This window comes from Mustelus asterias, chromosome 20 (genome assembly GCF_964213995.1).
Source record: "Mustelus asterias chromosome 20, sMusAst1.hap1.1, whole genome shotgun sequence".
Lineage (NCBI taxonomy): Eukaryota > Metazoa > Chordata > Chondrichthyes > Carcharhiniformes > Triakidae > Mustelus > Mustelus asterias.
In genome coordinates, this window is record NC_135820.1 from 43,712,600 (window position 1) to 43,737,111 (window position 24,512).

The 24,512-nt window shown below is 39.8% G+C and overlaps 1 protein-coding gene across 3 annotated transcripts in view; it reads right to left on the minus strand.

Moving 5' to 3' along the window:
- Window positions 1-6,148: 6,148 nt before the first annotated feature.
- The window catches only part of LOC144508497 (tyrosine-protein phosphatase non-receptor type 1-like), a 105,438-nt gene continuing 87,074 nt past the window's right edge, over window positions 6,149-24,512 (minus strand). For 2 of the 3 annotated variants that reach the window (XM_078236468.1, XM_078236470.1), the window contains 5 exons: window positions 23,929-24,066; window positions 20,062-20,271; window positions 18,921-19,082; window positions 13,130-13,347; window positions 6,149-11,139 (listed from right to left, as the gene is read on the minus strand). In XM_078236468.1, the coding sequence (XP_078092594.1) occupies window positions 10,923-11,139; window positions 13,130-13,347; window positions 18,921-19,082; window positions 20,062-20,271; window positions 23,929-24,066 (945 nt within the window). In that variant the 3' untranslated portion in view covers window positions 6,149-10,922. The remainder of the gene's footprint in view (window positions 11,140-13,129; window positions 13,348-18,920; window positions 19,083-20,061; window positions 20,272-23,928; window positions 24,067-24,512) is intronic. The other variant, XM_078236469.1, reaches the window with a different exon arrangement.

A 24,512-nucleotide genomic window follows, 5' to 3' on the forward strand; every position in this document is an offset into this window, starting at 1 on the left:
TCGAATGGGGAAGTCTAATGGACCTCTTCTGCAACTTTTTCTCAATATCACCCATGTGAGGAGATCAAAGGTGGGACATATTCAAAGCAAGGACAAACCAAGTTCTTGTCGCACAAAATAGCATGCCTTGTATCAGAATCAATTGTTGAATACACTCCCAACACTTGCTCACTCAACTATCACAAACCTTCAGAATGCCCAGCTCTTTCTACCACGTTTTTAATGCTTTCTCCTGAGTGTATATATGTGAAGTATTTGATTTGCTCACACGAATAACACTGCACTGTTTCAAATTAAACACTTTGCCAGTCATTAGTTCAATCTCCCAGTACATCAAGGTACACTTCAAAGTATTGTCTACAGTCCTTTCAAAGATTTTGGCATCATCTACAAATTTGCAGATATGATCTTCCACCTACATCCAGGAAACTAGTTAAAGTGAACAACAACAGGACACCACTAGTGTCTGGTCTCTAGCAAATCTAAATCCACCAATAACCACTTCCTGCCTACATCCTTGCAATCACATCTCAATTTAGCACAACAACTTGTATTTACATAAGGCAAGTAACAGCAGTTTCAATGAAAATATTTTTGACATTGAACCACAGACGGCCAGAAGGTTTGATTAGAGATAGATTAAGGAGCATCTTAAAAGATGAGGTAGAAAGGTTTATGAATAAAGTCCAAAGCTTAGGACCAAGACAGCTGGAAGCACAGACACTAATTGGTGAAGCAATTAAAATCAAGGGTATGTGGGAGATAATAAAAGAGCAGAGTTCTCCAAGTCTGAGGGGATAGGACAGGTAGAGGTAGAATCATACAGTGCAGAAGAGGCCTTTCAGCTCATTGACTCTGCACTGACATGAAACATCTGACTTCCTACCTAATCCCATTTTCCAGCACTTGGGCCATAGCTTTGAATGTTGTGTGCCAAGTGCTCACCCAGGTACTTTTTAAAGGACGCGAGGAAGCTTGCCTTTATCACCGTCCCAGGTAGCGCATTCCAGATTGCCACCACCCTCTGGGTAAAAAAGATTTTTCCTCACATCCCCCCCTAAATGTCCTACCCCTCACCTTGAATGTGTGTTCCCTCATGACTGACCTTTCAACTAAGGGGAACAGCTGCTCCTTGTCCCTCGAACAGGTGGCCCCTCCGTATTCTTTGCTCCGACAAAAATAACCCAACCCTATTTAACTTCTCTTCATAACTTAAAATGTTCCAGCATCCTGGTGAATCTCATCTGCACCCCTCTAGTGTAATCACATCCTTCCTATAACGTGATAACCAGAACTGCACACACTACTCTAGCCATGGCCTCACCAAAGTTCTATACAACTCCAACATACTTCCCTGCTTTTGTAATCTATGCCTCAATTCATAAAGGTAAGTGTTCCATATGCTTTTTTCACAACCCTACTACATGCCCATAGATCTTCAGAGATCTATGGACAAACACACTAAAGGTCCCTTTGTTCCACAGAACTTACAAGTATTATGTCGTTCATTGAATATTTGTCAAATTACTCCTTCCAAAGTGCATCACCTCTCACTTTTCAGGGTTAAATTCCATCTGCCACTTATCTGCCCATTTGATCATCCCATCTATACCATGTTGTAGCCTCACTGTTAACCGCCCAGCCAATCTGTCATCCAGACTTACTAATCCTACACCCCCACAGTCATCTATGTTGTTTATATAAATTACAAATATGGGACCCAGCACAGATCTCTGTGGTACACCTCTGGACTCTGGCTTCTAGTCACTAAAGCAGTCTTTTGTCATCACCTTCTGTCTCCTACAACTGAGCCAATTTTGAATCCACTTTATCAAATTACTGTGTATTCCATGTGCATTTGCCCTCTTTATAGTCTCACAAGTGGGACCTTGTCAAAGACTTGGTGAAATACTTATAAACTACATCATCTACACTACCCTCACCTACACACCTGGTCACCTCAAAAGAATTCAATCAAATTTGTTAGGCATGACCTTTCTCTGACGAAGCTATGCTGACTATCCCTGATCAAGCTTTGCCTCTCCAAATGGAGATACATAGTCTCCTTCAGAATTTTCTCTAATAGTTCCCCTACCACTGACATGAGGTTCACTGGCCTGTAGTTCCTGGCCTATCTCTACAACCTTTCTTAAAAGCAGGACCATATTAGCAGTTCTCCAAATCTGTAGCACCTCCTTCGTGGCCAGAGAGGAATTGAAAAAATTGGGTCAGAGCCTCTGCAATCTCCTCCCTTGCCTCCCTCAGCGGCCTGGGACACATTTCATCCAGACCTGGAGAGATGTCCATTTAAGCCTGCCATCACCTCCAATATCTTGTCTCTCTCCGTCAGTCCGCTCAAGAACCTTGCAGTCTGTGCTCCATTCCTCCATCCTCATTCTCTTGGGTGAAGATAGATATGAAGTTTTCGTTCATTCTACCAATGTCCTCTGGCTCCACCCACAAATTGTCCCCTTGGTTTGTAATGGGCCCTAACTCTTTCCCTGTTTATCCTCTTCCCATTGATATATTTGAAGATCTTAGGCTTTTCTAATTGCTTTAAGCTCCACCTGCACTTCACTAATACCTCTGCTGAATTGCTCCCCTTGTACCTGCTAAAAGTCTCTAATTTCCTTCTCCATCCTGAATATTTTTGGTCATCCATGGTTCTCTAGGTTTGTTACTCCTTCCTATCACCCTAGAAGGAACATGTAGCCTCTCTATTTCCTTTTTGAATGCCCTCCACTGTTCATCTGTAGATTCCCCCACTAGTAGCTATTCCCAATCTACCTTAGCCAGATGCTGCCTGCTGTTCCCCAATCCAAAACTTCTTTTTGCAACTAGTCTATTTCTTTGCTCATAACAAGCTTAAATTGTACCACGTAATCGCTATCATTGAAATGCTCTCCCACCATCACCTTAGCCACCTGTCCGGCTTCATTCCTAAAATTAGATCCAGCACAACTCCTTCCCTTGTTGGGCCATAGAAGGGAAACAAGAAAGACGATTTTACAACAGATATGTTGGTGGACCAGGAAGCAACAAAAAAAAAATCAGCATACACAGATATAATGGTGATGAAACCTCATGCAGGTTAAGATATGGGCAGAACACAAATTTACATAGATTAGAAGACGGAAGGCTGATCAGGAGAGCATTGGAATCATCAAGTCTAGAGTTTTAAAAAAAAAGATATGGAGGTTTCAGCGGATGAGTTAAGGCAGGGTTGGAGTTGAGCAATGCTTTTTGCTTATCCAATATTGAATGCCAGACAGGCGGTGACACAGATTAGGAAGGTTGCAAAAATGTGATGACATGGAGCCAAATTCTGTCAGGGTGCAAACTCCACACAGTGACCCGAGCCGGGATTCGAACCCAGGTCCCTGGAGCTGTGAAGCAGCAGTGCTAACCACTGTGCTACCGTGCCGCCCATATCTTGAAAATCTTGAAATAAAGTCGAATAATGACCATGAAGCCATTGTGGATTGTTGCAAAAAATCATCTGGTTCTCTAGTATCCTGGAGGGAAGGAAACCTTCCATCCTTACCTGATCTGACCTATGAGATTCCAGAGCTATATGGTTGACTCTTATAAACACCCTCTGAAATGGCCTAGCAAACCATTTTATATCAAACAGTTATAAAGTCAATATGAAACTGTATGAACTATGTAGCAAGAAGCAACAATGGCCCTGTTGACCTTGCAAAGTCCTCCTTACTAACACCTGAGGGCTTGTGCCAAAATTGGGAGAGCTGTCCCATAGACTATTCAAGCAACAGCCTGACACAGTCATACTCATGGAATCATATCTTACAGATAATACAGATCACTATCCCTGGGAATATCCTGTTGCACAGACAGGAAAGACCCAGCAGAGGTAGTGGCAGTGATAGAGGTGGGAGGGAGTTGCCCTGGGAGTGAGTTCACAACAGAGTCCAATGGAGGTAATAGCTCACATTGTTGAAGATAAAAAATCCTGAAGTGTTCGTCTCTCGTCAATACAGAACGATGAACTGAGAATCATTTGGTTTCTACTCAATAATTTCTCTTTGTATTTGGCATAGTGCTATGACATGTGAAAGCATGCAACAATCCTTTAGAACACTGGATTTTCTAAATCATTCTCAAAACTCAGTTATAAAGATGAACTTTTACATTACAGCTGTCAAATTTCCAGCTTTGTAGCTGTTATGTATAACAAACTATCAGCATGTCTTTAATGTTCAAATTAAGCCAAGGTTAGATTTCTCTTAACCATTGAGTACTCCATACTCATCCACTGCATACTTATCCTGTGTGCCATCATTTAAGTTTTTGCAACCATTCCTCCCCCCCTCAAACAGGTTTGGTTCGAGTCCCAGGCCAGAATTTTACCGCCTTGCCTGACCCAGAATCGGGGCAGGCGAGGCCCTGTATCCGCATGTCCTAAATCTTGTAACTTACTTTAGATGGTTTAGCTGCTCCTCGAAGAGTCATTTGACTTACCGTAGCTACCTTGCATTCCAGCATTTCAAGTGAACACATTGTCCGTAGTCCAAATTGAGATGGCAGACTGGAATATCAATGTGATGGTTCAGTGAAAGAATGTAAAATGGAATCATGATGTTGACAAACATGCTCATTTATGCATTCTTATCTACAGCCTCAACTTAAATTTTCAAATTTCACAACTAGTTGAAATCTGGCCAGTTCACTTTATGGTTCTCTGGTTAACTTGTCTGAAGATTCTCACAGTAAGATTCAAAATGCATCAGAGAGGATTTACCTACCCAGGATGACTAACCTTTTCTGACAAAGTATAAGGGTCCTAGAATCTCCCTAGTAGTCGCATGCAAAACACTCCAAAGACCGACAGATGAGAGAAACCGACTGTAGGGTCATGTAGAGTGGGGAGATGGTGACGTGGTGGTAATGCCATTGGACTAGTAATCCAGAGGCCCAAGTCCTATCTGGTTCATTAATGTCTTATTGGCCACATTAGCAAGCCACTCAGTTCAAAGGCAATTAGGGATGAGCAAGAAATGCTGGCCTTGCCAATGCCACTTGCATCTCATGAAAAAAAATCCACAAAAGAGGATTTGTACATTTGAAAAACAAATAGAAAAACACCGCAGTCCAGATTAACTAGCAAATTAGGTACTGTGCATTGCTACAGGGGTGTGAATTAATGCATGGTAACAGAGAAAGTACACATCGAATTAACAAGGAAAAACCTTTGACAATAAAGCAAAAAGCCCCAAATTAATCATTGTAAAGGTTGAAAACCAGCTCAGAAGAATCTTCCCAATTGTTTATTGGCAACTGACAATCAAAGTAATTAGTCTTAAAAATATCTTTATTATACACTGCTTTAAAACTAGCTAACCAAGGTTTTAAGCTTTTAACTGGAGGTGAAGTTTGCAGTTTAAAATATCACATCATGATGAAACATGAGATTTGCTTTCAAATTGGTTTTATTTTCAATTAATGATTATGTGATGCACTTGAAAGCCAGCTTGTAAAATGGAAAATTGTCTGCAAAGTCTGTAAATGCTCAAAAAGCCCTCAGACCCTTTGTTAAATGGTTGAACAATATAAAAACCGTAGAAAAATCATACAATATCAATACATGCAGAGGTGGCTAATACTGCCTAGAAAACAGCAATACAGTTCTTAGTCTACAAGATATTGTACAAGTAAAATAAAATACACAAAGCTGTTTACTACTTGTGGCAAAAAGCTAATAAAAATGTGAAACAGTAAAAAATGTGAAACAGTCAAGTAGGAACATGTTAAAAGATCACACCAGCTCAAGTTAAAAAACAGTGTATCTCAAATGTTATTACAGGTACAGAAAAGTGCAACTTTTCAGCTCCCAAGTGCTTACCTGTAATTTATATAAAGAAAGAGACTGTAAAAATAAAGGTGCACAATTTGTATTTCAGAATTCTGGGAGTGGGCTGGTTAGCATTGAAAGTTGTTTGGCAGTGCACTTAGGAGAGGACATTCAAAGATCAAACTTTCGGTTTTATGGTTTTATTTGAAGTCATGCTAATGACAAACACTTAGTGCAAGCAATTAATTTATAATTTTAAATTAAAAGCTACAATTCCACTGAGAAATTTTATAAAAACAAGCTGTGTTCAACATATCACAATGAAAAACAAGTTGGTATTTTTTTAAAATCGTTTATATTTGGTCCAAAAGCACATCAATAAAAACAAAAATAATTCCAGTTAAGTCAGACACATCCCTGAAATTTATGAAAACTAGTGTGATCTTATGGAATTTGTTAACCATTATATTTAAACAATCACATTGCTGGGAAGACAACAGGAGAAAAAGAAACATCAGCACTCATGTGCTCCTACCTAGAGGCATTCTCAGCAACACCAGACATAAGAATTGTGTCATCTGCAAGGCCATACAAATAAAATACTGAACAGATTTCCCTAATCCTCAGCCATTTAAAATACAGAAAGTGAACATCTCCTTAGAGAGAGAAAAATACCTTTGCATAATTTTAGGATTCATTGATGGCAACTGATAGCATGTTATGAATAATGTTACTGCAATACTGTCACTTGAACGGATGCTGGTTCACATCATTATGTGGCAAAAATGTACTTTGTGACCAATTATACCTGGGACGACTGGTTGCTGTTAATCTAAAATGCACATTTCAGTGCACCTGACGAAATGAATAGAAGGTCAAGATTAATATCATTTATATGGAGGTAGCCATCGCAATACCAATACTATTCTACGTCAATGTTGTCCAATCGGATTCCAATGCTTGCAAAACTTCCAGTAATCAGGGCAACATATCTGCCACATGATGCAAAACACATACAAAATTAATAAAACAAAAGCACAATCTTTTGAAAATAGACTCAAGATTTCAAACAATCAGAAATCAACACTGACACTCACTGCCAGGATCAGGAGAACAACTAACTTCAAAAGGGTTTTACAGTCAAACTTTCACAAAGTAAGTTGCACATTGTCCAAAATGGTGACAACAATCTGCTAAATAAAAAACTGCCCCATCTTTGACTGCTCCAGTTTATTTTTAAAAAAATCTTCAAGAGTAAACTTTCTCTATTTTATCAGAAAACTTGGGAAAGAACGATCTCTACGCATTGGTCTCTATGCAGACTTGTCTTGCTTAGGTTCTCTTACCTACCATTTCTGAACACTGTTTGGACATTTAATAGAACTCTGGCCTTCTGTAATCTCTCCTGTTACCTCAATAGCTCCCCATGTCTTTCAAAAGATCTACTGAAATGAGCCAAGATAAGACAGAGCACTTTGGATCTTGTTGCACGGTCCCAGCTTGCCTAATCTGACAATTTCAAACATTATTGGCAGCCATACAGTGCTGTACATTGCTCATGCACCTCAACTGGTTTTCAAAAGCCAATCAGCTAAATAAAATCAAGTTTTTCAGTTAGCATCCCCCGTGTCACCAGATTCACTAAAAAAAACAAGAGTCTTTCTGAAGGCCAGCACTGCTTTTATAGCACTTCAGAGTAGTTCCACAGATTCATCATTCAGACTGAACAGGGACAGAGAAGGTAACAAAAGGCAGGCTATTTTTGTTGTGTCATTGAGCAAGTGGCTCTTCAGTTTTCACATAGCTAAAAACTCAACTGAACCATATTCTGATAAACGTAGGTGACCCGTCTAACAATATGGTTGATTCTTCCATGCTCAATTAGAGACAGATGACAAAAAGTAGTCTAGTGAGTCACACACATTCATACTCACTGTGGCAACTTTTAATGTCATTCAGTTTTGAGCAGTTCTATAAATGAACGGCTTCAACTTGCTCCACGTGTTGAGTGACAAACATATTGGACAATACTGCTCTAAATGAATGGTGGTGCAGGAGCGGTTAACACAGCTTTCATAATGTTGACCAACTTCCTATGCAGAACTGGTTGAATTTTGGGTTGCCCTAATCCTTTAAATTTAAGATCCCAAAATGATAAATCAGTATTTAAATATTACAGTTTGTGTTCACTGAAAATCTGGACATTCATTCTAGACCAAAATTCAACAAAGTACACAGCTTTGTACACCTTCACATGTTTGAGCAAGTACATTTTTATAGCTTGAATTCAACAAAGTATTCCAATTACAAGCTGTTATTTTCATAAAGGTTTATCAAACATAGGTAATTTCACAAGTCAGTGATTATATTTGCTATAGATGATTCCAAATTAATTAGGCTTCCAATCCCAGTAACTGGTGTCATTTTACTGATGAGCTGCACACGCTGCCAGATTTTAGCATCCAAAAAAGTGGCTATAAACTGCTCTGACCACACAATATTCACCATTCTAAACCTTTTGCCTTTCCTTCCTATTAGCCAGAGTTATAGAATGGTCTGGAAATGGGAAGTGGGGAAGAGGATAAAGATTCTTCCAAATTTAAAATTTGTTTTTCAAATGGCTGACATCCCGTGAGGTGCAAATCCTATATATTTGTCCACTAGTTGCACATAACATTCACATTCCAAAATTTATTGCAAGTTGAATTTGGAATTATACACAAGCCAATTAATGGTAATGGAACTGGGGATCTGGGATGCAACGTTGATACTGAACAGTACTAAGAACTACAATGGTGTTCACCTTGCTTCTTTTCCGACTGAAGGAGGAAAAGCACATCTCCTTGGTAAAATAGTTAAGGATCAATTCTTCTAAACATTATAAGTTCCTTGAATTACCATTTTTATGGAAAATTTACATTTTATAAATGGTCCACAATCTGTTCATAGTAGCAAAATGGTCATCAGCCACTAATAGTTTTATCTGTTCAATCATCTTATTGGTATGGCCATGCAGTAAAGAGCAAGAGCCAAGGAGAATTTTAATTAAGGCATCCAGCATCGCAGCTCAATAGCTCATTTACATTAAAGCAGCTATTTAGCATTCTTGTCATTTAAGAGGTATACCAACACACCACCTTTTAATTCTTCTGTACACACACCAAACTACATTATACACGTCTTTTAGTTTAAACTTTTGAGTTTATTCACTCCTCACTTCTGCTAGATTGAACTGGAATAGGGCTTAGCACTGATCTAAATGCAGAATTTTCTGGGTGAAGCTCAACAAAGTGCTTCAAGTCAACCAAAAAACTGGTAATGTATACTTTAGAGGGAGTCAGTCTCATTCCTGTAAGATGCACGAGGCCAGTTGAGAGCCATACCTGAAAACAAAAATCTCCAAAGTTGACCTTAGCCATCAAATTTAAGCACTTATAGAACTGTGTCCTGATTAAGACAGCAGAAAGAGAGGCGTGAACAAGCCCTGTAGACAATTTTGGAATGTTTGAACTTGATCCTGTGTACTTGAAATGTGAGGAACATCTCAATGACACTGTTTTAAAAAAAACACCCTCGATATATATATTTATATATACACATGCCATAATAGATTGAAACACAGGTATGCTAGCTTTTATATAAAACGCCCATCATGGAAATCAACCACTGAAGGATTAACTTTTCAGTGTCTGCCTCATAACCACTGTCATTATTACCAACCAGATCATGCAATTATTTTCAATTTATGCAACACATGTTCACAGTAGTAATTAAGATATACATCTTTCATCTTCCAAGCAATTTCATATTTAATGATGCTAGTAAGAGTCTGCATGCATTCTACTACATTGAGTACCAATGTACAACTGCCAGGATACAATATACATCCAGACCATTGACGATCATTAAAAAAAAGCAAATCTATAGCTTACACACTGATTTCCTATTATATATTAGTATCCCTGTATTTTCATATACATGAGCCAAAAATGTCAAATCTTTTCATTCTCTTAAGACAACAAAACTATATACTGACTACTTACAATGTTCCCTCAGATGATGTACTGGTACCCTATCCTTTACGGGGCAGGTGGTGGTCAGCTTCCAGTACTGGCATGAGGTATTTTATTTTACTATGAGCCTTTTAATGCAAGGCTCTGATGAAAAATGCTATACTTTTAGTACATCAGTGGCTAAAAAAATTGACTACAGTTACAAATAAATATGGAGTGAAAGATGTTAAGTTGCAGATATAACAGTTTAAGTTTTTTTGTGGTGCAGCTGTAAAAATGCTGGTGGAAGTGTTTTGCATTTTGTTGTATTACCCCCTCCTCCATTATATGGTTGCTAAATAAAAGGCCAAGAGCCAGTTAACTCACTTTGCATTCAGATGTTTGTGCAAGCAAGAACACAAGCACTTGTACAATGCAAAATATTTAACAGACACAGTTGAAGAGGTCTATTTTGCTGGGACACCCTGAGCAGCAGTGGAAGCCTCTTAGCAGACCTGTTTTAACAAAAGCGACAACGTAAAGCCAAAGCTTTGCTGAGATTAATGCAATTTCACCACAGATGCAGCCCAAGTTGTTAGAAAATACATTTTTGACTAGCTGTTTGGAAATAAAATGCAATTTTAACATAAATGCTACATTCTGTTTCTAAAGAACATAACATATTTGGGCATTTTCGTTAGATCGAAAAAAATGGCACAACTGACATTACTGTGTAATCATGAATTAGGTTTGCTAGGGTTACAAGACATGTATTTTCCTGAATGTGATTAATTTCTCAATATTAAAAAGAATGCAATGTACAGCACCCTCCCTCTCCTGGCACACGCGCGCATACACACACACACAAAAAAGAGCTATTTGGCATTTTTACTGCTTTCTCCTGAATATTCAAGGCCCTGAGATTTGAATGTTATGCTCTTGGGACCATGGAACTACAACAAACCATAGTGCATTATCATTTCCTTATAATCGCACCAAAGCTCCAGCCTCAGAAACTAGGTTTGCTTCTTAAGACATGGACCCTCCAGCTTTTCAAAACATCAAATATTTTGTTTTACTATACTGTATAATACATACATTTATCCTCCAGATATTTGTCAATGGAAGCATGCCTTGTAACAGAGGTAAGCCCCAGCTGCAAAAGCAGTGACCACACATACATTAACCACAAAAGGTTTCCAATGCAACCATGAATCTTTCTCCTCCACCACCTCTTCAACCTCTTCACTTCTTGCTGAATTAATCTGTTCGCTTGTCTGCGTGGGCACAGATCCACTCTCGCCAATATGCCTTTTCCGAAGTTCTGGTTCTGAACTAAAAAGGACAAGAAAAAGGACAAAGTAGAAAAATATTGAGAAGTATGCATGTTTTATAACACTGGCTGATGGTTTCTTCATCTGATAAATTGTATATTTCAGATTTGGATTAAAATGGCACAATTAGCACTGATACAACAGGATATGCAGCTTTCTGGAGATTCTTAATTTGTCAATACAACATCTAATTGCCATTTTACGGCTTCTTCTTGAATATTTAATACCTTGAAATCTGATTATATTTTTGGGACCGCAGGACAATAAACCCCCAGTAAAATCATCACATTGTCTGTGTGGAGTTTGCACATTCTCCCTGTGTCTGCGTGAGTTTCCTCCAGGTGCTCCAGTTTCCTCCCATAGTCCAAAGGTGTGTGGGTTAGGTTGATTGCCCATGCTAAATTGCCCCTTAGTGTCCCGAGATGCATAGTTTAGAGGGATTAGCTGGTAAATACGTAGGGATACGGGGAGGGGGCCTGGGTGGTATTGTGGTCGGTGCAGACTCGATGGGCCGAATGGCCTCTTTCTGCACTGTAGGGTTTCTATGATTCTATGACATCCCTACAATCCCACTAGAAACTACATCACCTGATCATAGAATCAACATTGCAGAAGGGCGCCATTTGGCCTATCAAGTCTGCACCGACAATAATCCCACCCAGGTCCTGTCCTATCCCCGTAACTCCACATATTTACCCTCCTAATCCCCCTGACATTAAGGGGCAATTTATCCTGGCCAATCAACCTAACCTGCACATTTTTGGATTGTATCCCTATAATCCAGCTTCAGAAACTATAGACATAGGACCTGCAGGTTTGCAGTTATCAAATAGCTGATATGCATTATTGTATTGTATAATACATCCTATAAACTAATGTTTGCATGATGTCAATTATAGAAACGATATACCAGTTTTGCCAGTCAACACATTACAATATGATCTACCATTGAGCTTTATTGGCCAGGGAGACATTTTACCATGTTTTTCAGTTATGGTTCCAAACTAGACCACCATAGTTAAAATTGGTTCATCCTTTCCAAAAAACTCACACCTTGCAATATCAGCTTTGAATTTGAATGGAATGCAAATGTTTGAATAATAAACAATAGAATGCCATGTTAACAAATACATTTTGTACATATCCACTGATCATTCCACCAAAATCAGCAGACGGAAGATTGAACCTGGGCCTGCCTTGGTCAGCTTGATTCATGTATTCACTACATCAAACCGTTGGACAAACATGTTGAAATACTCTGAATAACACTAAGTAAACTTTCACTTGGGAAAAAGAGAGATCGTGACTGAAGAGATTCTTAGATGAGCAAGAATTTTGTTTTTTTAACCTTGCTTCAAATTGCTGCTAAATCATCAGCCCAATAGGATTCCCTACAATTTATTAATAAAACAACATTGCAAAAGAAAGTGATTATTTGGTACAATCATACCTATCCCAGCTTAAGGCAACTGTGGCCCAAGTAAATTTCCTAGACAATTGCACAAGATTCCACTGTTGATTATAAAAAGGTAGATTATTTTCTCTGGTGGAAAATTAAGTATGATGTTTGATTTACAAGAGAACAGTAAATAAGTCAAACTATTTACCATTAAATGACTACTATTGAATGCATCAATGTTATTTTGGACTTAAATACCACAGTTTCACTGACTCAGTCTAATTGCCCACACTTAATCCAGGAGCAGAGACTTTCAACAATGCTCTTGCAATGCAGAGTTATTGACTCACAGCTAAATTCAGAAAAGGTCAGTTAGTATCCTCAAAGCAGCTTTTAGGAGTTTCTTTTTTTAATTTAGCATAAAATTATGCACCAGTAAGTTTAGACTTCTTTCCCCTGCGAACACCTGCTTTCAAATTTGAATGCAATGTCAGAATGTCCTTAGAACATATACTGACTCGTTTAAAGGAAAAAACACATCTAATTGTACAATTGCTTTGAACTGGTCAGGTAGCTTGGTCCTTATAAATACCTTTCTACTCTCGGCCTGGTAAGTTGGTTCTTCATGCCATCATGGATTTCTTCCATGCTTTCTTTACACGTTCTCTCATCTGGGTCTGTAAAGCATATCCTATGATCTGGCGTTTTTCCATTGGGTGTCTCAGTTGCTCTTTTTGGAGGCCGTGGAGGTGGAGGACTATGCTCTGGAGGTGGGTCAAGGTCTTCATTGGACAGTTCTTTCCACTGTTCCTTAAATTAAAACATGTTTTAAAAGGTAGTCAAAGTTGGTTGACCAAATTATTTTCTCCCTCTACCTTCCTCTTTAGTAAGATTCCATTATTACAGGCAGCTATCCATCAAGCTTGAACATAAGCACCTGACATCAAGAGAATGGGGACGGTACTGTTCAGCCTAATCCAGTTCTACCCAGATGTCCACAGACATGGAATTTGCAGCGGAATGAGATGACTACACTGGAATCGGGTGCAGAAACAGTTGATATTTCTCTTCAACACAGCTCAAAACAAAGCTAATTTTAGTGGTTCCATTAATAGCTCAGCTGAGACCAGCTAACTGCACATTCACCCGGACCTTCCTGGTCTGCAAGCACCAGTTAATTAACCCATCCATCCTTCTAATTTTCAGTCACTCACTTGTTTTGTAGTTTTCAAATAGAATACTGACAGTGCCATATCAGTGCAGCCCCAGGCACAGATCAGTATCCTCTACAAAACCAAAATGAATTTTCCATTTCCTACGCCAACCACTGCTGTGCCTGAAGTGAGACTGTTAAATTAGATCCATTTCAGGTCAATATTTGGACAGCTTTATGCTTTGCAAAGCTATTTCGGAAAACGGTTGAGACTGTTCAAATTCATTTCTCTTAAGAACTGAAGATAGGGAGAGCGAATGAGACAAAAGCAACGTATAAAAACATAGGACTTTTTAGGAGCTTTGTGCTTGCTCTACCATTCAATAAGATCATGGCAGAGTTGATGCGAGCTCAACTACACTTTCCAGTCGGCCCTCCTTAATTTCCTTATCAAAAATCTATTCAACTCAATCTTGAATAAATGTAATGACCTAGCCTCCACTACTTTGAGGAAGAAAACCCCAGAGACTATTGGCCTTCGAAGAAATTTCTTCTCATCTCTTAAAAGGGAGATATCTTATTTGTAAACTGTGTTCCCTAGTTCTAGTCTCCTCCACAAGAGACAGAGGATGATGACAGAGGGCTGCTTTAGTGACTGGAAGCCAGGGTCCAGTGGTGTATCACAAGGATCTGTGTTGGGCCCCCTATTATGTCATTTATATAAATGACATTGATGACTATGTGGGGGTAGGATTACTAAGTTTGCGATGACATAAAAATTGACCAGGTGGTTAACAGTGAGGTGGAGTGTCTTGGGCTACAAGATGATATAGATAGAATGGTCAAATGGGTAAATAGAATTTAACCCTGAAAAGTGTGAGGTGATACACTTTGGAAAGAGTAATTTGAAAGGAAATACTCAATGAATGGTAGGACACTAGGAAGTTCTGTGGAACAAAGGGATCTTGGTATGATTGCCCATAGATCTCTGAAGATGGAAGGGCATGTTAGGAGGATTGTGAAAAAGGCATAGGAGACACTTGCCTTTACTAAACGAGGCATAGATTACAAAAACAGAGAAATCATGATGGAGTTGTATAGAACTTTGGTGAGGCCACAGCTGGAGTACTGTGTGCAGTTCTGGTCACCACATTATACGAAGGATGTGATTGTACTGGAGGGGGTGCAGAGGAGATTTACCAGGATGCTGCCTGGGATGGAACATTAAAGTTATGAAGAGACGTTGCGTAGGCTTGGGTTGTTTTCGTTGTAAGAAGTCTCAACACCAGGTTAAAGTCCAACAGGTTTATTTGGTAGCAAAAGCCACTAGCTTTCGGAGTGCTGCCCCTTCGTCAGGTAAGTGGGAGTTCTGTTCACAAACAGGGCATATATAGACAAACCTCAATTTACAAAATAATGGTTGGAATGAGAGTCTTTACAGGTAATCAAGTCTTAAAGGTACAGACAATGTGAGTGGAGAGAGCGTTAAGTACAGGTTAAAGAGATAGAACATTACAGCACAGTAATGGTCTCCCCACACCCCCACTTCTTGCCTTCAAACAACCACGCAACCTCAAACAGACCATTGTCCGCAGCAAACTACCCAGCCTTCAGGAGAACAGTGACCATGACACCACACAACCCTGCCACAGCAACCTCTGCAAGACGTGCCGGATCATCGACACGGATGCCATCATCTCACGTGAGAACACCATCTACCAGGTACACGGTACATACTCTTGCAACTCGGCCAACGTTGTCTACCTGATACGCTGCAGGAAAGGATGTCCCGAGGCATGGTACATTGGGGAAACCATGCAGACGCTACGACAACGGATGAATGAACACCGCTCGACAATCACCAGGCAAGACTGTTCTCTTCCTGTGGGGGAGCACTTCAGCAGTCACGGCATTCAGCCTTGGATCTTCAGGTAAGCGTTCTCCAAGGCGGCCTTCACGACACACGACAGCGCAGAGTCGCTGAGCAGAAACTGATAGCCAAGTTCCGCACACGAGGACGGCCTAAACCGGGATGTTGGATTTATGTCACATTATCAGTAACCCCCACAGCTTGCCTCCTGATCTTGCAGAATCTTACTAGCTGTTCTGTCTGGAGACAATACACATCTCTTTAACCTGTGTTTAATGTTCCCTCCACCCACATTATCTGTACCTTTAAGACCTGGCTGGCTGTAGAGATTTGCATTCTAATTAGTATTCTGTAACTTGATGTTGTGTCTCTGTGCACTGTTGGAGAACAGATTTTCACTCCATCTGACGAAGGAGCAGCACTCCGAAAGCTTATGGTATTTGCTACCAAATAAACCTGTTGGACTTTAACCTGGTGTTGTGAGACTTCTTACTGTTCTTACAGCTAGCCAATTCCTGATCCAAACCGCTAAATCACCCTCAATCCCATGCGTCCGTATTTTCTGCAATAGCTTACTGTGGGGAACCTTATCCTGCTTTCCATGGGTTGACCTTCAAGAAAGCTGCTCTGACATCTGCAGCGGTGACCCCAGATACATAGAAACATAGAAAAACCACAGCACAATACAGGCCCCTCAGCCCACAAAGCTGTGCCGAACACGAGTCCACCTTAGCGATTACTAGGCCTACCTATCCCACCAAGATGTGTATTGTCTCCAGACAGGACAGTTTGAGAGATTTTGCAAGCCCAGGCAAGTCATGGAAGTTACAGATAGTGTGACATGAACCCAAGATCCCGGTTGACGCCATCCTCATGTGTGCGGAACTTGGCTATCAGTCTCTGCTCAGCGACTCTGTATTGTCGTGTGTCGTGAAGGCTGCCTTGGAGAACGCTTACTCGAAGATCAGAGGGCTTCACGACACATGACAATGCAGAGTCACTGAGCAGAAACTGATAGCCAAGTTCCGCACACACGAGGACGGCCTCAACCGGGATCTTGGGTTCATGTCACACTTTCTGTAACCTCCACGACTTGCCTGGGCTTGCAAAATCTCACTAACTGTCCTGACTGGAGACAATACACATCTCTTTAACCTGTGCTTAACGCTCTCTCCACTCATTGTCTATACCTTTAAGACTTGATTACCTGTAAAGACTCGCATTCCAACCATTATCTTGTAAATTGAGTTTGTGTCTTTATATGCCCTGTTTGTGAACAGAACTCCCACTTACCTGACGAAGGGGCAGCACTCTGAAAGCTAGTGGCTTTTGCTACCAAATAAACCTGTTGGACTTTAACCTCATGTTGTCAGACATCTTACTGTGTTTACCCCAGTCCAATGCTGACATCTCCACATCATGATTTTGTTCAGCAGAGAAAACTGAGGGGCGACCAGATTGCGGTGTACAAGATTATGAGGGGCACGGACAGAGTGGATAAGGAGCAGTTGTTCTCCTTGGTTGAATGGTCAATCACAAGGGACACTGATTCAAGGTGAGGGGCAGGAGGTTTTGGGGGGGGCGGTGCAGGGTGGGTGATGGTCTGGAATGTGCTACCTGGGTGGATGTTAGAGGCAGGTTGCCTCACATCCTTTAAAAAGTACCTGGATGAGCACATGGCACAACATTCAGGGCTATGGGCCAAGTGCTGGCAGATGGGGCTAGGAAAGAGTTCAGGTGTTTCTAATGTTTCGGTACAGACTCGATAGGCCGAACGGCCACTTCTGCACTGTATGATTCTGAAGTGCCTGTTCAGGTGTGTGTAAAGCATCCCAATGGCACTATGCAAAGACCTCCCTCAACCAACACCATAAGACATAGGAGCAGAATTAGGCCACTCGGCCCATCGAGTCTGCTCCGCCATTCAATCATGGCTGATATTTTTCTCATCCCCATTCTCTTGCCTTTTCCCCATAACCCCTGTTCCCCTTGTTAATCAAGAACCTATCTATCTCGGTCTTAAAGACACTCAATGATCTGGCTTCCATAGCCTTCTGCGGCAAAGAGTTCCACAGATTCAACACACTGGCTGAAGAAATTCCTCCTCATCTCCGTTTTAAAGGATCGTCCCTTTAGTCTGAGGTCATGCCCTCTGTTTCTAGTTTTTCCTACTAGTGGAACCATCCTCTCCACATCCACTCTATCCAGGCCTCGCAGTATCCTATAAGTCTCAATAAGATCCCCCCTCATCCTTCTAAACTCCAACGACTACAAACCCAAGAGTCCTCAGCCATTCCTCATACGACAAGCTCTTCATTCCAGGGATCATTCTTGTGAACCTCCTCTGGACGCTTTCCAAGGCCAATACATCCTTCCTTACATATGAGGCCCAAAACTGTTCACAGCCTCAGAAATACATTCCTGTTCTTGTATTCTAGCCCTCTCGACACGAATGCTAACATTGCATTTGCATTCCTAACTGCCGACTGATCCTGCATGTTAACTTTGAGAATCTTGAACAAGGACGCCCAAGTCCCTTTGTGCTTCTGATTTCCTAAGCATTTCTCCATTTAGGTAGACTATGCCCCATTCCTCCTTCCAAAGTGCATAACCTCACACCTATCCACACTGTATTCCATCTGCCACTTCTTTACCCACTCTCCTAACTTGTCCAAGTCCTTCTGCAGCCCCCCTGCTTCCTCAATACCACCTGTCCCTCTACATATCTTTGTATCATCTGCAAACTTAGCAACAGTTCCTTCCTCCAAATCGTTAACGTATATTGTGAAAAGTTGTGGTCCCAGCACCAACCCCTGAAACACATCACTAGTCACCAGCTGCCATCCTGAAAAAGACCCCTTTATCCCCACTCTGCCAGTCAGCCAGTCCTCTATCCATGCCAGGATCCTACCCTAACACCATGGACTCTTAATTTATTTAACAGTCTCCTATAGAGCACCTTGTCAAAGGTTTTTTGGAAATCTAAATAAATCACATCCACTGGTTCTCCTTTATCTAACTTCCTTGTTACCTCCTCAAAGAACTCTAACAGATTTGTCAGACATGACCTCCCCTTGACAAAACCGTGCTGATTCAGTCCTATTTTATCTCACACTTCCAAGTACTCAGTGATCTCATCTTTAAAATAGTAAAATAAAAGTAAAATAATCAATGATCTTATTTGCTGTTTGTTGCACCTTAATGTACATTAACTGGCTTTAGTATTTATCTACATAATGTTCCAAAAAAATTGCGTTGGGTGTGAAATGTTTTGACCTATCCTGCGTAAAATGCTATATAAAAAAGCAATTTCATTATTTGCCGTTAAGTCAAATTAATAAACAAAATTGAAGTACTTACTTGTACAGAAGAGTCTCCCATAATGAACTTTGCCCCTTCGATAATAGCCATATAAGAGAAACGCATTTGATCAGCTGTTTGAATGAGGCCCATACGATATTTCCTCATTTCTAATAAAACTTGTTTAACGTTCACGGACAAAGGATCTTTCCGCTTGTCCATCTGCAAATGAGTGAAACATTGGCATTAGATCAAGAAAATCACAGCCGAGTCACAATTCCAGTCATTCTTGCTGGACTCTTGGGATACCAAAGTATCCTTACTGCTTGTTAAGAGTTTCTTTTCATAATAAGTGCATATGCACATGTTTTAGTGTACATGAGAGCATGTGTGTGGGGCAGTGAGTAAGTGAAGAGAATTAACTTCTTGAATGCAAAATGTTACATAATCAATCGGTCAATGCTCTATAAAGAGCATTTGAAAATTTGCATTCAGTATTTCTCCGGGTGTCAGTTTCTAAATTAGTCTCTATACCTATATATTTAGATTAAATGTGGCACTCCAGGTAGTAACTGGATGAAGAGCAAGTTATGGCTATTTGTCTGGAATCTGCAGCATAGCTGCGATGCACAGCTGTAAAGGAGCTGTTGCTTTAAGACTGGAAGGATATCCTGGGGGAATCAAGTAATTTTAGTTCCGAATTCCTGAGGCAAATTAGGGGGCAGTAAAACGTTTGTAAATTTGACCGTTCCATCAACTACTAGTAACTAAAATTGATAGCTGGATTGACCATCTATTTGCAGGAATAAATATTCGGTCGCCAAAATATTGAGCTTGCAGCAATATTTTCTGCAGAAATAATTGAGAAAACAAAACAAATGAATTTCCTTAGTAAAGATGGATTCTCAAACAGAAGTGATTCTTTTAAGCAGCTGCTGCTCAAGTTGTTTATCGCCTTATTTTCTCTTGGGTTTCTCGAGACCTTTTCCTGGCTGATAATTATATCCAGTACTTTTTCTGAGAATCAAGTACAACGTGCTGCTAGGAAGTTTGCAGTTTGTGCCAATTACGTCCAGAAAAATAACTAGATCATTTGACTAATAAATTTCCTTGTGTGCACAGTCATAATCATGACATTTTTAAGATCAAGTCCAGAAATCAGTTAAAAAAAATCAAGTATAAAATATCGAAATCTACTTACCAGGAGGAGACAAGTATCAACCAGAGAAAAAGTGCCAGATCGTCCTATCCCCGCACTGCAATGAACCATAATAGGTCCATGCTCTGGATTCAGCGAGCCAGATTCCCTCACTTTGAAAAGGAAGTTAAGGAAAGAAGCAGGAGATTCTGGAACTCCAAAATCAGGCCATGTGGTATAATGAAAGTGCAAAATTTCCCTGGTTTCTTTGGTCTAAATAGGCAAGATGATAATGGAGAAATAAGTGTGTTAATTGTACGATACTCTTGCAAATGAAATGCTTTCTATTCAAAGATTTTAGCCTTCAACACATACACCTTCCAAAATACAAACTTCTTCTGGAAATATCCAAATTATTATGCCCACTAAAGGAACTAGGGAGAGTGCAAGTTAACTAAATATTAACAGATCATAGTACCTAATAAAAACTATGTACTTCTCTTTTAGGCAATGCTCAATATATAAACAATGTGCATCAAGTACATTTGCTTTAATATTTCAATTATATTGATCACTCACTTTGGAAATAAAAGAAACAATCACTACAACTGCAACTCAACTAAACAGACCACAGATATTCAGACTCACCAGCAATAACATCCAATTCAAAATCAGTTTTAATTTTGTTTCAATACTAAAAGCAGAAATATTACTTTAACAAAATTAACCATTAATATTTGATAAATTACAGGGCTCAGGGTTCCATGATTCCATTCATGCTCTACAAGGTTGTATGGGCTTGAAACATTAACTGTTTCTCAGATGTTGCCAGACCTGCTCAGTTAACCACCATTTTCTGTTTTTATTTCAGATTTCCAGCATCTGGAGTAGTTTTTTTATTTTACATTAGTTGGGACAATGCAACTGGTTTTAACCAGCTAGTTAAAGGAGGAAAAAATGAATCAGGATTTACATTTCAGACTGTTAACTAATATCTTATATTGGAAAGTGATTGCGTATGGAGGCCAACTGAGGGCGAGGTTAGACTCAGCCATGGTTTCTTTCATCATTAAATAGTTTCCCAATAGGCATCATCGTGTCAGTTTTGCCTCAGTCAGTAGCTGCCTTGCATTCGAGAGAAGGTCGTGGGTTCAATTCTTACACCGGAGACTTGAGCACAAAAATCTAGACTGATACTCCTATTGAGGGAGTGCTGCACTCTGAGTTGTCACTTTTTTCAGGAGGAGAAGTTAAACAGAGCTGAATGCAAAATATCTAAATGGCACAATTTCAAGAGTAGGAGGGACATATTCCTCGTGTAATGGTGAATATTTATCCCTCAATCAATATTACAAAAAAATTAAACGGTCATGATCATTTTGTGGTTTGTGGGACCTTGCTGTCCACAAACTGGCTGCTGTATGTGTTACATTAAAACACGTACTTCATTGGTTTGGATTTGTGCAAGTAGTATGCCACTCATGGACATATACCACGTGACAATTATCATCTTTTGGAGAGATTCCATAGTTTACTGTAGTCAGAGCTGATTCTGACAATCAGATCATAAACATCCAGGAAGAGTGCCTCTTGCTTACTCTACACTTGACCATTCCAATGCATTCTTAGTGACTGTCCACACTCTATTCACTAAAGTAGAGGTCACCCAAAACTCTGCTGCCTGTGTCTTAATTCGGAATTAATCCATTCGCCTCATCAACCTTGAACTTACACAGGCTTCAGGAAAGCAGACAGATTTTAGAAATCTCATTCTGGTTTTCAAATCCTCCAGTGACCTTTCCCTTCCTAAACTCTAGTTTCACCCCATCTTAAAACCTTTCAAGACATGTGTTCATCTAATTCTGGCTTCAAGTCTCCCAGATATTAAATGCTTCACAATTGGAGGCTGTGTTTTCAGCTTCGTAGGCCACAAGCTTTGGAATTCCCTTCTTAAAGCTCTGCCTCTTTCCTCCTCAGGAACATTCAACTGGCACTACACAAGTGCCAGACAATGACCATCTCCTGCAAGAGAGAATCCAATCCTCGTCCCTCTATGACATTCAACAGAATAACCATCACTGAACCCCCATTCAAGTGATAACGCATCTTAATTGGACCAGCCAAATAAATACTGTAACAAGAGCATGTTCTGAGGCTGGCAGTTAGGTGGGGAATAACAAATCTCCTGACTACTCAAATGACGTCAATTCACCATCTACAAAGCAGAAGTCAAGAACATGGAAAACGCTCCACTTGCTTGCTTGAGTGCAGCTCCAACAACACGAAGCTTGACACCATCCAAAGCAAAGTCACCCTCATGATTCTAACCCCATCAACCACCTTAAAGCATTCATTCCCTCCATCGTGGGTGTACATGGACAGCAGTGTATAACATCTATAATGTGCATTGCAGCAACTGGCCAAGGGTCCTTCGACAGCACCTCCCAAACCAACAACCTATGATCTAGAAGGACAAGGGCAGCAAGTGCATGGGAACGCCACCTGCGAGTTCTCTTGAGTCACACTTCATCCTGATTTGGGGACCAAATTGCCTTTGCTTCAATGTCGCTGGGTCAAAATTCTGGAACTCCCTCCCTAACAGTATTGTGGACTGCAGTGGTCCAAGAAGGCAGTTCATCACCATCTTCTCAAGCATGTTTAGGAATGGGACAATAAATGTTGGCCAATGTCAGTTTTGCTTACATCCAAGGAAGGATTATTTTTTAAAAATCATTTGTTTTGAAGTGCAATCATTTCTGTAGGCAACCAGTTTGTGGACAGACAAGTACCATAAATAATTAGGTGAAATGATCAGCTGCCAAGGGTGAATATTGACCAAAATAGAGAACTTCCTGCTCTCCCTCCAGTTTGCCATGGGATATTTTGTATCACGTGAAGTTGCAAATAGGACTTCAGTTTAATACTTCATTCATTATATGGCAAAAATATGACAATGGAACATTTGTCTGTGCTGCACTGAAGTGCCAGCTAGGTGATGTGCTCAATTCCGTCATGGGGATTGCACCTATATCCTTGAATCAGGAGAGTGCTACCAGCTAAGCCATTATTTGAGCATGAGCTAACAAATTGAAAAAGATTTCAATTTAATTTCTGCTGATCTGCAAAACCATTTTCTTCTAGCTTGGATCAATGGAAAAAACATGATATTCACCCATAGCAATTTCCATTTCTTCATACAAAGGACTTGCCTTTGCACAGATGGCATGCAAAATGATAAAATAGTTACAGCGCAAAGGCAGCAGTATGGATTGTTGCTTCCTTTCAAGTTTGCCATTCTTGCATAGAGTGCAAATCAAAAAATTGCAACAGCATCTCTTCTTTTTCAGCAATTCAGGTTCTGTGCTACTAAGTGACTCTTTAAAATTAAGGATCTTCTGCGTCATTACCCAAATAACCTAGATTTCAAAGTTAAACTAGATACTCAGAACAATGTTTTTACGGAGTAAAGTTCTTATAGAGCCTTTGAGTGAATGCATTTCTAAAGGAACTGGATGTATGTAAAGTGATTTGAGAATGCTTTAAGGTTATGAAAGGCTCAATATAAATTCAACTTATTTACAGATTAGTTCTGATTGAAGAAATTATTAGGTGATTGATTATATAAAAAACAATTCACGCACACTTCCCTTCGTGGTTCCTTCACATCTTTTCCTCCATCCACGTACATGAGAAATCCTTTTAATTTTGTAGTCTTGAGAGCAAAACTATAATGAAAATTTGTGTACCCTAAAGTACCATACAAGTGTGTCTAATATAAATACTTCACTAATATTTCATCTAATTTTGGTCATAGAAATTTTGCAGTGGAAATTAAGCCAATACCATTACCCATGGGGAGTTCTACACAATGGAAAGAGTTATATTTCAAAAGCTGAAATTCCCAAATTCAACATCTGCAGATTCACTTACTGCAAGGTTTTCCACTTCCAATTGCCGTACTGTATAGTATGATTTTACATCTTCAGAAATCAACGTTAGTTTGAATTTTGTGTCTGCAAATATCATGTCCACTTCTTCTTTACTTGGCCAATACCGTGCACATTTGACCTAGAATTGAAAGAAAATTTCATGAAAGTTGGCTTTATCTTATGCTGTTAATACTTTCTGCTATTACAAGTGAACCAACTCATTATTTTAATATTCTCTCAAAGGTTTGTTGAACTAGCTAATATTTAATAAACAGTTATTTCTGGCTTGATAACATGTTTGAGGATTAATGAAAATAAACAACTACATAGAAAACTTGGAAATGTTTTAGGTACGTAAAAATATTAGCACCACCAAAAAAAGCAGCCTCACGAGTTTGGAATGTAGTATTTTGCTTTCTAATAGTATGAAAAATATTTCATTTTATTCGAATTAAGTCAAATTTTTGAGATTTGGAGTAAATTCAGAAAGGATAGATTGAAGAAAAAATATGGCTGATTACAGATAAGGGAAACAGAAGCACTTGTGTTAGCTTTCTCAGAAGAATGAGATACTGGACATGCAAG